The 14,052-nt window shown below is 44.3% G+C and overlaps 1 protein-coding gene across 5 annotated transcripts in view; it reads left to right on the forward strand.

Moving 5' to 3' along the window:
• The window catches only part of Creb3l2 (cAMP responsive element binding protein 3 like 2), a 118,253-nt gene that overhangs the window by 57,338 nt on the left and 46,863 nt on the right, over window positions 1-14,052 (forward strand). For all 5 annotated transcript variants that reach the window (XM_055602089.1, XM_055602085.1, XM_055602086.1 and 2 more), the window contains exon 2: window positions 6,450-6,666. In XM_055602089.1, the coding sequence (XP_055458064.1) occupies window positions 6,450-6,666 (217 nt within the window). The remainder of the gene's footprint in view (window positions 1-6,449; window positions 6,667-14,052) is intronic.

Below are 14,052 nucleotides of genomic sequence, written 5' to 3' on the forward strand. Positions count from 1 at the left end.
CTTCCTTCCTTCCTTCCTTCCTTCCTTCCTTCCTTCCTTCCTTCCTTCCTTTCCCTCTTTCCTTCTTTCCTTCTCCTTCCTTCCTTCCTTCCTTCCTTCCTTCCTTCCTTCCTTCCTTCCTTCCTTCCTTCCTTTTCTTTCTTTCTTAATTTACAGACATCTGCAATTACCTACAGTTTAATGCCAAAACCAAATTGGCCACACTTGGAATTTTCTTTTAATGGGGTTTGACTCACCAGCCTGTTTTTTTGTTTGTTTGTAAAAAACAAGTTTTTTGTTGTTGTTTCTTGTAACTTTGACAATGTCACGTTCTTCCTTCTGGTTGTGGTGTGTGTTCAGTGGCCTGAGTGGGAACCTCTCAGGTCAAAGCCCCCATCCCTCCCTGGAAGGGGACAGGAGGACATCCCTGTGGTTTCCTGAGCCTGGGACAGCTCTTTCTATGTCAGCACAGGGGAACTGTTTTGCTGGAGGGAGGCCGCTGTTTCTGAAGTGACCCTGAGGCATGTCCTCCAAGTCCTTTTTTATCAGCTTGTCCACCACAACCCCTGCTCTGTGGTTCTGTCCAGGGGTATGTTGTGCTGTGTATATGGCTTTTGGCTGTGAGTTTTGAGTTTTGAAGTGCAAAGGTTTTTTTCTGCCCAAGTGTAATCATTTCAGGCAGAGGCATTCCCAACTCCCAGTCCACAGCCCCAGAGAATGGGATGCTTAGTGAGTACAGATTGGGGGCTTTAGGAGGCTGCCCCTGGGTTCTTCCATCTGAACTCCCTTACCTGTTATACCTGCTTCACTGCCCACTGCCCCCAGGGTATAGGTCACAGGGCCAAATAAAACAAAATCCACAGCAGAGAAGAGGACATTTTCCCTTCTCCTCCAAAGTGGAAGAGCTTGTATAGCCTCATTTTGTGTTGCCTGTAGCATTTTAGAAAATGATAGAGTGCCCTAGCTGAATAGGTTGCTAACCATGGCCTGCCGGTATTCGTAGGTGATTACTGTTATCTTTGTTGGCAGTGCTTAACCTCAGAGCATGGAATACCCCTCTCCTATCTGGGACAGACTTCAGGGGTGGGCATGCCTGGGTAAGTAGGGTTTGTGTGGCTGTGTCTCAGGCAGGATGGTTCAGAGCATGCATGAGATTGTCCAGTAGATCCTTGGTCTAAGTATGGACAAAGTCCATCATCCCTTCCCCTATCCCTTAACATAAAACACCCTGCTCATCAAGGCGGACAAGCACTGACCAAGTCTGACAATCAGCCCACCATTCCTCAGCGTACGCCCCTGACACACACACACACACATGGGGGGAGAGGGGAAGAGGAGGAGAGGGAGGGAGGGAGGGAGGCAGGGAGGGAGGCAGCTTCACATGACAAAAACAGTGGTTTAAAAGTGGTGGGTTTACAGTTCTGGAGTCCCAGCCTGCTCTCTTCTTATTGGGCCGTGAGCACCTAGGGCTGTGGGCCAGAGGATGGTTTCCAGTGATCGTTCCCTTTGTGCTGTATGACAGTTCCACCTGTACATGAGACTTAAGCATTCTCTACCTTCCTTCCTTTCTCACCTGGCTCAGTGCCTTGTCCAGAGAGCTGAATTTGAGCCCCATTATTTGTGTGGCCTCAGGGTGAGTACTCTGAGAGAGAGAGCAGGAAGTCCATGCAGCAGTTACTTAAACTCATTGTAATCCCTTCATTTTCTTCCCATCTCATTTCTTTCTCCTGGCCCTCATGACTGAGATCTTAGAGCAGTTATTAGCATCAGGTTGCCGTGTGTGTGTGTGTGTGTGTGTGTGTGTGTGTGTGTGTGTGTACACACCTGTGGATGTATGGAGATAACATGAGGATGCTGGGTGTACAGCATTCTCTGCCTTATCCCCTTGAGGTCTCTTGCTGAATCTGAAGCTAGGCTGGTGGCCAGCAAGCCCAGCAATCCTCCTGCCTCTACTGCTATAACTCTCAGGTTATAGGTATATGTGCGGCCACATCTGGAGAAGGACGAGAAGTCATGCTGTTTGAGTTAAGCTGGCATGGAGGTCAGTCATCTACATGGTAGACAAACAGCCACATGGCTGGAAGGCAAGCTCTAGAGAAAGAGTGAAGAAGCCCAAAGTCCCAGAGGAAGCATGCTTAGAACAGAGGTAGGAAGAAGAAAAGGAAATATTTTGCCTTTCTGGGTAAATCAGAAAAGTGAGATGACTTCATAAGCCAAAGGGCTCCAGCCCTGTCAGCTGCTGTGATAGGCAGGGGCTGGAGTTCTGGAAGGAACAGAAAGTACATTATCTCTGTAAAGGAATAGTTACTCTGTCTATCTCTAGTGTGACTGCCTTCCTAGGGCTGGTTTTGTAGGAATGCCATTGACCTGCCACCTGGGAGGTTTCCAGGCCAGAGATTTCATCCTCTTGACCAGGAAAAATAAAATAGTTTCCCCTTAATAGGCCTTTATTATTGTTGTTGACACAACTCATAAATCTTTAAAAGAAGTCACTCTGTGTCCTCACTGAGCTGGATGAAACATCATGTTCCAGCCTCATCATGTTGTGAGGTGATTTTTAACCCAGTTGTAACTCAGATGACTCTATGCCCTGGAGCGGAAATACGTATGAGAGAACATCCAATACCTCGATCTCCTTTGCTGGTGGATCATAGAAGGCAACAGTAGGTACCTCTCCGCTGAACACTCTGTAGATGTGTTTGTGATGTTTTCATGTGGAAGACTGCCCATTAGTAGATGGACTGTCTCTGAGTCTGTCTGCTTGGCATTAGAGGCAGGCTGCAGTGAGGCAGCAGGCAGCAAGTGCGCAGAATGGGAAATCCTTGACCTTGAATGGGGCCTCAGTTCCATCCTTCATCAACAGCACAACTGTGGACAAAGTACTTAAGTATCCTGCGCCGCAGTTTTCTCATTGGTCCAGAGATGTGTCTCTTTTGTAGAAGATCTGATAGGTCAGCCACCCATCAGGCTATCTAAGCAACTCTAAAACACTTTCTGTGCAGCTTGATTATGAGGCTCAAATACCTCTTTCCTAGGAGAAGCAAGATGGGGAAAATCTTATTATTTAGAAATAAGAGGACCCTAGTTCAAGGTCTTGTGATAGATGAACAAGATATTGGACTGTGAGTTGCTAGGCAACTGGCCAAGATTGCTGTGATCATTGAGTATGGAGAAGGCTATGAAAGTAGAACTTGAATAAATAATAGGCAGAGTGGCAAAATGGAAGGCTATTTTCTTAGAAACAATTAAACTACATTTATACAACTCTTGAGTTACTTGTTAAAGTATCTGAAAGATCCAGAAGAACTCCATCTTTGAGGCCTACTTTGTTCTTTTCTCTGGATTTGGACCACCAGACTATAATGCTTCTTTACCTGTCTGGCATTAATGATGTGCTGATACTGGCCTGATCTCTGCACCAGCAGTGGGAGATTGACCTGTGTGCTGAATGTCCAAGACCAAAGCTGCTGAATATACCTGCTGGACTGAGCCATTGCGTCTGGTGAGACTGATGGAGCCCATCTCTTTGGTCCCTGACCCCACTCAGTGGTTACTTTTGTTAAGTTCCAGGGTGGGTGGCTAGGCCCTGTTAGTCCCTGCTTCTGAGGACCTCCTTTTCCCTAGAGGGGGAGGTTTTGATGATGTGCTTGTTAACAACTGTGAAATTTTCAAGGTTGCCTATCATTAGGGCTAAATTGTTTCATAACATAATAATTACTGTATCATCCAGGGGGAGCCTGAGGAGGCCGAACAGAACCAGGAGGTTTATTATTGGTTATCGAGAGGGTGCTCATGAAAACATTCATTAGTGCTGCTCCAGAGAGAGGGAACAGGGTGTTAGCAGAGCAGGCCAGCCCAGGCAGCTTCGCCTTGCCTCCGGGTAGAACAGGATGCTAGAGGCTTAGTAGAGCCTGGCCAGAGTTTTGACCTTGTAGCTTGGGACAGAATTTTGGTTTGGGAATGGGCAGGCTGTGTCCAGTTCTTGCTTTTGTATCTTATACTTTGCATTATTTACTCCCCTTTCTCTTACTATAATTTTGCTCTCAGAGGGAACTCCGTTAAACACCCCATAATACTCACCATCCATTAATCCGTCGCTGACCTTGGCTTACTGAATAACCGGAAATTGTAGCCTCACCCTTATAGTTACCCTGTTCCTTACTGGACTCAGCTGGTTACAGAGGATGGTCATTGCGCCCCACAAATGTGATTCAGAATCTCCACCTTCAGTTTCTCCAGATAATTTCTGTATGTGGAGACATTTCAGATGTCCCATCCTAAGTAGCCATGCGTTGGGTAGGCCTGGGTCTTTTCTAATTATGTATTTCATGTCCCTTGCTCTTCCTAAAGTTTGACATTTGGTAGCTGTAAAAATCTTTGAATTTTCTTCTTATCTTGGACACAGCCTCTAAGGACTCTGTCAGTGTCCAGGGACAAAAGTGGGATAGGTAGCAGGATGGTAAGTGGAAGTGGAGATAGCTTCCTGTTGAAAATGGAAGGGCATATACAATTATAGTGGCGAGGGTGGCTTTGATATGGAGACAATTTTGAAATTTTGCAGTTTGAGGAGACAGTTTTGGTTTTCACACCCAAGGGGGAAGGTATAGGTTCAGGATGCTGTTAAACATTCCATAATATACAGAACAACCCACTGCCACACATGCACACTCCCCCACACGCACACTCCCCCACACCACTACCCCAGAAGGTTTCTAGTCCATTATGTCAGCAAGGCTGCTTAAACACCTTTCAGCATGCAGGGCAATCTTCCCCATCCTCCACCCCGCCATGCACACACATGCTACTGCCATTACTTCCACACCAGAACTAAAAGAATTATCTAGCCCTACAGACCAACACTGCAGTGAGAAGTGTTGCTCTGCAGACCCTTATATTACACCCTGATGTAACCCTGATGGAGGGAGAATTAATGAGGCTCCATCTCCTTCAGTGTGGGACAGTGGAGCAGGGATTATAATAGCCCCACATGTATAGACTACTCCTACAGTATGTCCATGGCATGGTGAGGGCTGGGAAGTCAATAGAATTAGAGATGGAGGATGGAAAATGATTCAAGAGATTAAGGGAAAATGAAAGAGAAGCAAAACTCAGTGGAGAGAACAGAGAGAAGTGGGCTTACCATTGCTGTACCATTTTCCTGATAGATCAATTTACAAAGAGAAAAGGTTTCCTTTGGCTTCAGTTGTGGAGGTTCCTTTTCGTAACTGGTCACTTTGCATAATTGATCTCTTTGCCTAATTGCTGCTGATGCTGTTGCTTTGGGCATCAACATTCCTTGAAGTGGGGGTGCATGCAGAACAGGACTGCTCATTTCATGACTGAAAAGTGACAAAGAGAAAAGGAAGAACCTAGGGTCCTTGCTAAGGGCATTTCATCTATGGAGCCCTACTAGGCTCCACATCTTAAAGGTTCTACTACTTCCCAATAACAACATGAGCGAGGACCAAAACTTTTATATATATACTTTTGGGGGCCCATTCTAGATCCAAACTAACAGCACTGTCTATTGTGCCCCTTGCGCTAGCCACCCTCTCCTGCTGTGGAAATAGAGGACAGCTCATTTAATGATGTTACTAATGCAGAATGTGGCTGATCATTCCAGTGATGGCTTGGGGAATTACACCATCCTCTGTGCACGCTCATCTGCAGTGGATTTGCCATTTATTTTCTCCCAGGACGTAGAGTTGTGTTGTGCCACCCTGTGAGCCTGGGCTGGCTCTGTCATTTACCTTGACTGGAAAGTTCATGGAGACCAGGATGTTGTGGGACAGTGATGTCTGATTCTGAAGGTCATTCATCTTTCATGTCTCCTCGATGGACGATTTCTACCATTCTGTCAGGGAGCTCCACCTAGCTCCCTTGAGCAAGGGCCCAGGTGTCTAGCTGCCCTAGCCCAGCCTTTAGCCAAGCAAGAAGGTCACTGTGACTGTATCTGGGCACCTTGAGGAAGTCAGTTCCTCACTCAGTCACAGAGTGACAAGGAGTAATAAATTATGGTTAGTTTAAACCACTAAACACTGGTTTTGTGTGTGTGTTTGTATGTGTGCACACAGGGCAGAGGTCAACCCTGGAGTCTTCCTCAAGGGCTGTTTATCTTGTCTTTGGGGCAAGGTCTCTTACTGGGAACTGAGGTTCCTCAATTAGGTCTGACTGGCCAGCAAGCCACAGGAGTCCCGCCTGTCTCTGACTCCCCAGCACTGGCAATACAGATCTGTGACCATAGCTGTCTTTTCATGTGTGCACTGGGCATCAAGCTCAGGTCTTCATGCTTGCACAGCCAGCAGTTTACAACTGAACCTTCTCTCCAGCTCCTACTGTGGTGGTTTGATGGACAGAGAAGACAAATGGATGTTGCAATTGACTGCATGCCTGTTTGCTGTGGAGTGTGTGTGTTGGGTGTCAGACCAAGAGTGAGAAAACCTGAGCTCTTCCCCCTCTGCTTCCTGCAGCACTTCTCCGAACTTCTGGATGAGTTTTCCCAGAACGTCTTGGGTCAGCTCCTGAATGACCCTTTCCTCTCAGAGAAGAGTGTGTCCATGGAGGTGGAGCCATCTCCAACATCACCAGCGCCTCTCATCCAGGCTGAACACAGCTACTCCCTGAGCGAGGAGCCCCGGGCTCAGTCACCATTTACCCACGTGGCTACCAGCGAAGGCTTCAATGATGGTAAAAACTGATTGCAACGAAACACTGGGGTTCTTGAATCTTTGACTCTAGCTCCTTGAGAAGACAGGGAGTGTGGGCTCTGTTGTTCACACCCACATTAGCCATACTCCCACTGCCTGGTAGGCCTGGTGCTAAGGATGTGGTAAATGACAAGCGGGACAGCATGAACTTCTCTGCACTAGGCTAGGTCTCTGGGAACTTGCTGTCACTGAATCTTAGTTCTCTCTCTGACCCTGGGCAGCTGAGCAGCCATTTGCCAAGCTGGCCTCTTTGGCTGACGATACCCAGCAGTATGGGAAGCCAGTTGTTTTAAATGATCACACTGCTTCCCTAACAAAGAATTTCTATGATCGTTCTTACCTGGAGGGACTTCTGGAGGACATCCTCTTAACCATTTTTCAGCATGTCCCACTGACCCAACATTCCTGGTGAATGTTATTGGACTCTTCTTGTTGGTACCCCTTCCGCACCTATTCCCATCAGCAGTGCTGCTGCTTGTTATTGTTGAAGGACTGACTTTTCTAACTCAGAGATGCTGCGGCATTTTGACCATTACTCTGTAAGCCTTTATTTGCTGTATTTTCTATCTTCCCAGTTCTTCATGTGTGTGTGCAGTCATACACGTACACATGTATACACACATGCACACAGTTGAACTATGTTTTATTTGCTTAGAGGGATAAGTACTTTGAATAAGCTTTAAAAACCTTGTTTCCTATTCTCACTCCACCATATGAATTTTTTACCCCCTCAGGAAAATGACACAGTAGCCCAACACTGACCTCCTTGGGTTTTTCTTGGAGACCACTTCTGCCATCTCTTACATACCATCTGTGCATGACAGTGTCTTTTATAAGTTACTCCCTATATAATGTATTTCCTTATGCTTCCCGTGGTTAAAAGCCAATGCCTGTGTCCACATGCGTAGGACGGGGCAGCTCCTCCAGGCAATTCATTATTAGCCTCTAAAATAATTAACTTGGATACCAGTAAAACACCTTCTCTCAGGGCTCAGAATGTTGTGGGTGTGAAAAGTTCATATTCTTCTCTAGAATACATTCTTTTTTGGAAGAGTCACATTACTTAACATGGGGAAAGCATGTTCTTACATGCTCAGTGAAGGGAGTACTGTGAATCTGGTAGTGGCTTTGTTCTTGCCTGCTGGAGCAGATACTCTGAGTATCAAGCAGATTCCCTGATTTTCCAGTGTCTGTGGAGAATTTAGGAACGTGAGGCCTTAGCTCTTCCCTGTAGTCAGTCAGTTATCCTTGCCTTAGATCAGTAGGATGAGGTGTTTTGCCTCCTGGGAAAGAAAGGAAAAGAGAACTGAGTTAATTTGAGGACATAATGGTATTTCGGGGATAAAGTGAGGTGTTTAAAAATCTCAGAGCAATGTCTACCACATAGCATCTCAGCAAATCATGTTCTCCTACTCCCATTACCTGCCCCCTCCTTCATTTTATCCAGTTCATTTCAGAAACACCCTTGGATCAGATGCAGAATATGGCCTCTGTTGTGTAGCACTGTTTTCTCTCCTAAGCTGCGATACAAACTGTATTATTATAACAACATACTACAGCAGAAGTTATTTGAGACTTATGAGTTGCTTATTTCTCCAATTTTCCATGTAATATGGTCAGGCTGTGATTGACCGTGGGTAACTGAAACCATGGAAGGTGAACCACAGATAAGGGGAGCTGCTGTGTCCCTATGACTCACCATATACAAGCCAGCTCAAGGAAGTCAGTCGTTTAGGCTTCAGGTTAAATTCATGCAAGCCCTGAGTTGGCTTTATGACTTTACGAATGGATTTTAGCCTCTGAAGAGCGGTTGGACAAAGACTGTTAAGATTTCTTTTGACTGAGATTCTTTGCAGGGAAGTTCTCACCTCCACATAAGGTTCCCTTGTGTGCTCATCATTGCTTTGCCTGTATTTGTTTCTCAATTCCTTTGACGCCTCTATCTCTACCCCTTCTTCATTTATGGAGTTACCTTCAATGTCTTTTGTGTCAGCCATTTGTGCTGTATAACAAATAGTCCCTCCCCCAAATTAATGACTTAGAATGGCCACTTATTCCCTTATGAGTTCTGTGCTTAAGTCCTCTGAAATGGTTTACTTGTGTAGTTTTGGTTTTTAATTACCATGAGGTTGGGCTCAGATGCTAGCTGAGACATTCCCAGGGTTAGAAGCTCTGCCCTAAGAACAGTAATCTCCAGTAGCTGACAAGTCACTGCTGGTGAATTGGTAGCCTATTATATGGTCTCTCCATGGGGCTGCTGGCTTCTCCCACAAGTGAGAGGCCTCCTGTCAGTCACCTTTACTGACATACCTGGTATTCCTGTTCTCCACACTATTTCTGTTCATTCATCCAGTGACTCTCAAGTTTATGTTCAAGACATTGAAGAAGTATAAAGAAAAAAAAAAGTTCCTTGCTGTTCCAGAACTTATCAGGAGGGAGGATTAGAAGTGTACACAACTGACGTTAAAATCATGGTCCATGTGCCAGTCTTAGTGGCAGTTCTGTGTTCTGCATTCATACCTGTTCCAAATTCTACACTGCCACTGCCTGGCTCTGGGAGCATCATTTAACCTTTCTAGCCCAGCTTCTCTCTATGTAAAACTAGGCCGAGGATGACTTTTGATATTTTCTTTTGAGGATTAAGTGTGAGAACAGATTCCATTGCCTCCCAGGGTCTGGTTCTTCTTAGGCTCTCTCGAAGTCATTATTTATAACTAAGCTTTGCAAGAGGACTGCTCAGTAAGACTTTGCAGAGGATTGTAATAAAAAAAGTTAACCTTAATTTACTTAATGTAGAGGACATTAGTGTGTACACACCATGCAGGTGTGGTGGTCAGAGGTAGACTTGTAGGAGTTGATCTCTCTTTCTACCGTGTCGGTTCCAGGGGTTGAACTCAGTTCATCGGGCTTAGCTGAAACTGTCATTATCCACAGAACCATCTTCCCAGTCCTATGAAAAAGGATCTCTTAATTTACTAGCTTATGTTTAGCAGTGACATTTAGTGGGAACTTAGCTGTTTAGCTTATTGATGGGTTATTTTATTTCTGCTAGTTTGTTTTTTTACACAACAGCTATGTCCAATGACAGAGTATAATTGTTTAGGGAACAGAAACATAACTGTAACCGTAATAGTTTTTATTTGCATGGAGATCATATCTCCCTTCCTAGAAGGGAGAGAGAGCTGAAATATGAATGCTGATAGGTAGGTGACATGAACAGACTAGCAGAAGAGGGAAGAACCAGGGTATGTCTCATGCCTAGAGTCTGCCATTCAGAAGTTGGAGATGACCTCGTGATATTCACTACACTAACTTTGCTCCAGTTCCACATGCTGGTTGCACACCTACTGTGTGCCAGACCCTATCTTAGATACTGAGGAACCAAGCATTAAAATGTAAAACCTGCCTGTGAGGAGCTCAAGATCTGATTAAAACCATACCTAATCCCTATTAGGCAGACTTTGAGTAGTGTTCCAAGAGAAAATTAGGCTGTAGGAGTTTCTAGGAGAGAGAACACACACTTTGATGAGTCAGGAAGAGCTGCCTGAATGAAGCAGGATTTCAGCTGGATGTTGGCTCACTGCCTGGGGTCAGCCCCCTGGAGCTTGCTAGAGGGCCACAGATGGAGAGCAGAGGGCCAGGATACTGGTGCTTTGAAAACAAGATCCTTAGTAAAAAGATTGCTCACAAAACAGATTTCTAAAGGTTCCTCTTCATTCATTAGTTGCCCTCCTTTGTCTATGTCTGGGTGTATTATTGTCTCAACTTCGTCTTCCATTGCTGAAGTTTGTTCCTCGGCATGGCCTTTCCTGGTGCTGATACTTTTTTATGTAGTTTTTGGTTAATTGATTCTTTCACTTACAGAACATATGCTTGGTTCGTTTTCAGTGTATCAATTTCCTAGCTGATTTTTTTCTCTGTATTTGTACTTCCTTTCCCAATTTACTGTTTCACTCACTTTGGAGACTGTCTTTGTCTCTAGAGATTAGCCATCGTTAGTGTATCTGCTTATTGGAGTCATCTACAGAGTCATCAATTGTTGTAAAAACAAAGACTATAAATTCATCATGGACACATCAGCTGTCTTGGTGATTTGGGGTTTCATTAAGGGGGGGTGTTTAGTTTGGAAATGAATTGTGAAGAAGACATCCCTTTGGGGGTGGGAGGACTCCCAGAAAGCAAAAGAACCAAATAGAATTAGAAAAGGGGGGGAGGAGTTAAAACTAGGAGACACATTCAGAGCTACAGAATGTCAAAGCACGACAAGGAAACACAAAGAATACAACTGCCCTCCTTCCATGCTACCACTGGTCTCCTGCTTATGCTATCGTTGATTTACATTCAACCTAAATACACTGTAAGTGAGACCTCAGCTAACGCTCACTGTGGGGAAAAACAATCGCAGCTTTTGTTAACAGGACCTTTCCTATCATAAGACCAAAGAGTGCACCTTTGAGTTTCCCCAACTGACTCTGTTTGTAGCTCTCATGCTGTGACAGGCTATGCCAGTAATTTGCTAAAAAGAGACATGGGGGTTCAGATGGATTTTACAGAGGGCGTACAGTCCACAGTTCATCTTTGTGAAAGTTCTGGTGTTTTCTCTTATGTATCCAAGTAGGAGATGATAAATATGGGATAGGAATTGTTTGAGATGTTTGACAGCAAAGGGGTGGGTGAATGGGGATGAGGGTGGGCTTATCTAGCACAGGCTCACCTAGGTCTTAGCTTCAGTTATATTTCTGAGTTTTGAGAATGAACAAGCGTTTGGTACAATGTTATTTTATTCTCTTGCACTATGCCTTATATCTCTCCAAAGGAGAAATCAACTCTCCAGGTCCAAATGTTCAGAGCATATAACCACCCCGATAAGGTACAATTTGTCTTTAGGCAACATGCAGACATGTAGTTTAAGAACAGCTGTTTGTACCAAATACAATATTTCTTATCTCTTAATAACCAATGGCTGAAATAATACTTGGAGCCCTAACCCCTAATGGTGGATAGTGAGCTTTTTTCCATTCTTGGGTAAGCCAGTAATTCAGACCTCTTGTTCAATTTTATTTAGATCAAACGCTGTTCTTCTAAGTTTGAAAGTGGTGCTAGTTAGCACATACAGCTAAGTTGACGCTTGGTTTAGGAGTCTTCTTTTTATTCATCTTCCTCTCTTCCACCTGCCATGACTCTTCTATCTTCCTACCAGTTCCTCCTAACTTTCCCTTCCCTTCCTTCCTTCCTCCTGCCATAATCCCTTTACCTACTCTCCCTGTTCCTCATTACTTCCCCTTATCCCTCTCTGCGTCCCAAGACAATCATACAGAACAAACAAATGTTTGTATCCTATCCAGTGGAGTCTTGATTCCTAAAACTATGCACAAAATTTGGAACTATCTGCATTTGTTAACTTTTCTGGTAAGAGGCTATATAACTTTTCTTTAACTTCTTTTTCACATTTGTTTGTTTAGTCTGTGATACATGTGTGTATGTGTGTGTGCATGTTCCCATGTAAGGATATGCATATATACATGTCCCACAAATGCTGAGATGGGAGTTGGTTTTTTCTTTCCACTCTGGGTTCTGGGGATCAAATCCAGGTCTATTGGACTTAGCTGCAAGTACCCTTACCCACTGAGCCATACTGTGGACTTTGGTAACTTCCTATGGTTTCACAAAAGATTCGATGACTACAAATAAAAAATTAAGAAACCCTAGTCTGATACATCACAGGACTCATCCATTTCCAAGCTGGCTAAATGGAAACTTCCCTGAAACACTGGAGCCACAGAGCTTCATGGGTCTTAGGCCACAGAAGCCAAGCCCAGGAATGTGGCTGACCCTCATGGCCATTGGAGGCAGACTCCACCTCACTCAGCCACCTCATCTCGGGGTACAGGCTGGTGACAAGATGCTGAGAGTACTTGTTAAACTGAATCAGTAAAGTGAAAAAAGGACAAAAATGAAGAGGCTAAAAGAAATATCCCAAGAAAATGTTCCTGGATATGCTTATGATCAGAAGAATAAAGGCTTATGTTGAAATGAGCAAATCTTGTATGTCACCCCAAAGAAGTCACCATCAGTAGTGCCTAGTGAGGGTCATGCTCCATTGTAATCAAATTGGGATGTTGGCTGTATTACCCAGTTTTCTGTTACTACAGCAGATACTTGATGTAGCCAACTTTGGAGGTCCACTGTGTCTTCAGTGGCCGAGGGTGGGGGAGATGTCAGTGGTGAAGCAACACTTCACAGTGGAAGTTCATGGTGAAACAAAACTGCTCAGCCTGGGGCCAGCAAGTAAGAAGAAAAAGGAGTCTGGGGTCTCAATCCCTGTGAAGAGCATCTGCCCGCTGTCCGCAGACCGCCCACTAGGCACATCTCTATAGTTCCACCTCCCCAAACTGCCCGACTGCCTGCAAAAGCATGTGTGCACTGGAAGACTCGGTCCACACCAGACCTGGGCTTCTTAGACTTTTTTCATTTACAACACCTTTTTTGCTCAAGAAATTTTTGTGTGACCCTTCGTATATAAAATAGGAATGCAAATCAAATATTTACCATAATAAAGCGTAAATGGATTTTAGAACAGTTCTTCAGGATACATCTAATTTTACCATTTACTGAAGACAAAAGCAAACATGCAATCAAGGGCATGGCTGCACTTATTTTATATAAAGCATTCATCTTGGCGAAATATTGGGTACTACAGGGTATAGGATGTCTTCAGAGTTAATTAATATTTTGATTTTAAAATAATCAAGAGTACGTTTAGCACCTTTTCAAAATTGTTGGATATTCTGTCATGATCCCAAGTCAAATTTCATCTGATTTTTTTTTTTAATGAAACTCAGTCAGAAACTCCAACAGAAAAATTTTAAATCAAGTGTCCCCACACAATAGAATCCAGAGACTTACTAATTTGCTACTTCCATGGTGAAAAGTGACATTGGAGAATACTAAACTGTAATTAAACCATTCTATCTCTATAAGAGCAAGAAATGTACGGACACTGAAAACACTGCAGCCCGTGACAGACCATAGTCCTATATCTGAGGTGAGGAGGTTTTTGCTTCGATTATTGGCAATGCATGCAACAGCCTGTACAGTACAAGGCACCCATGCTGTGAGATCAGAACCAAAGCTGCAGTGAAGTCGCTCAGTGCACACTTGGGCCAACTCTGCCAGAAGCACCTCTCATATAGTGTATGTTTGACTTTGAATTAATTTCTGTCTGTGGTGCCTTCAGAAGCCTTTTACTGTTACCTAATTTGTCATGATCCCCACATTCAGTTACGTGACTTTCAGTTGAAGAATCTGCAAAATATAACACAAGGCATCTGTTTGCTTATCAAGAAACTTGATAGTGGTCCCTATC

Source organism: Psammomys obesus, unplaced genomic scaffold (assembly GCF_907164565.1).
Source record: "Psammomys obesus unplaced genomic scaffold, mPsaObe1.curated_primary_1811, whole genome shotgun sequence".
NCBI classification, from domain to species: domain Eukaryota; kingdom Metazoa; phylum Chordata; class Mammalia; order Rodentia; family Muridae; genus Psammomys; species Psammomys obesus.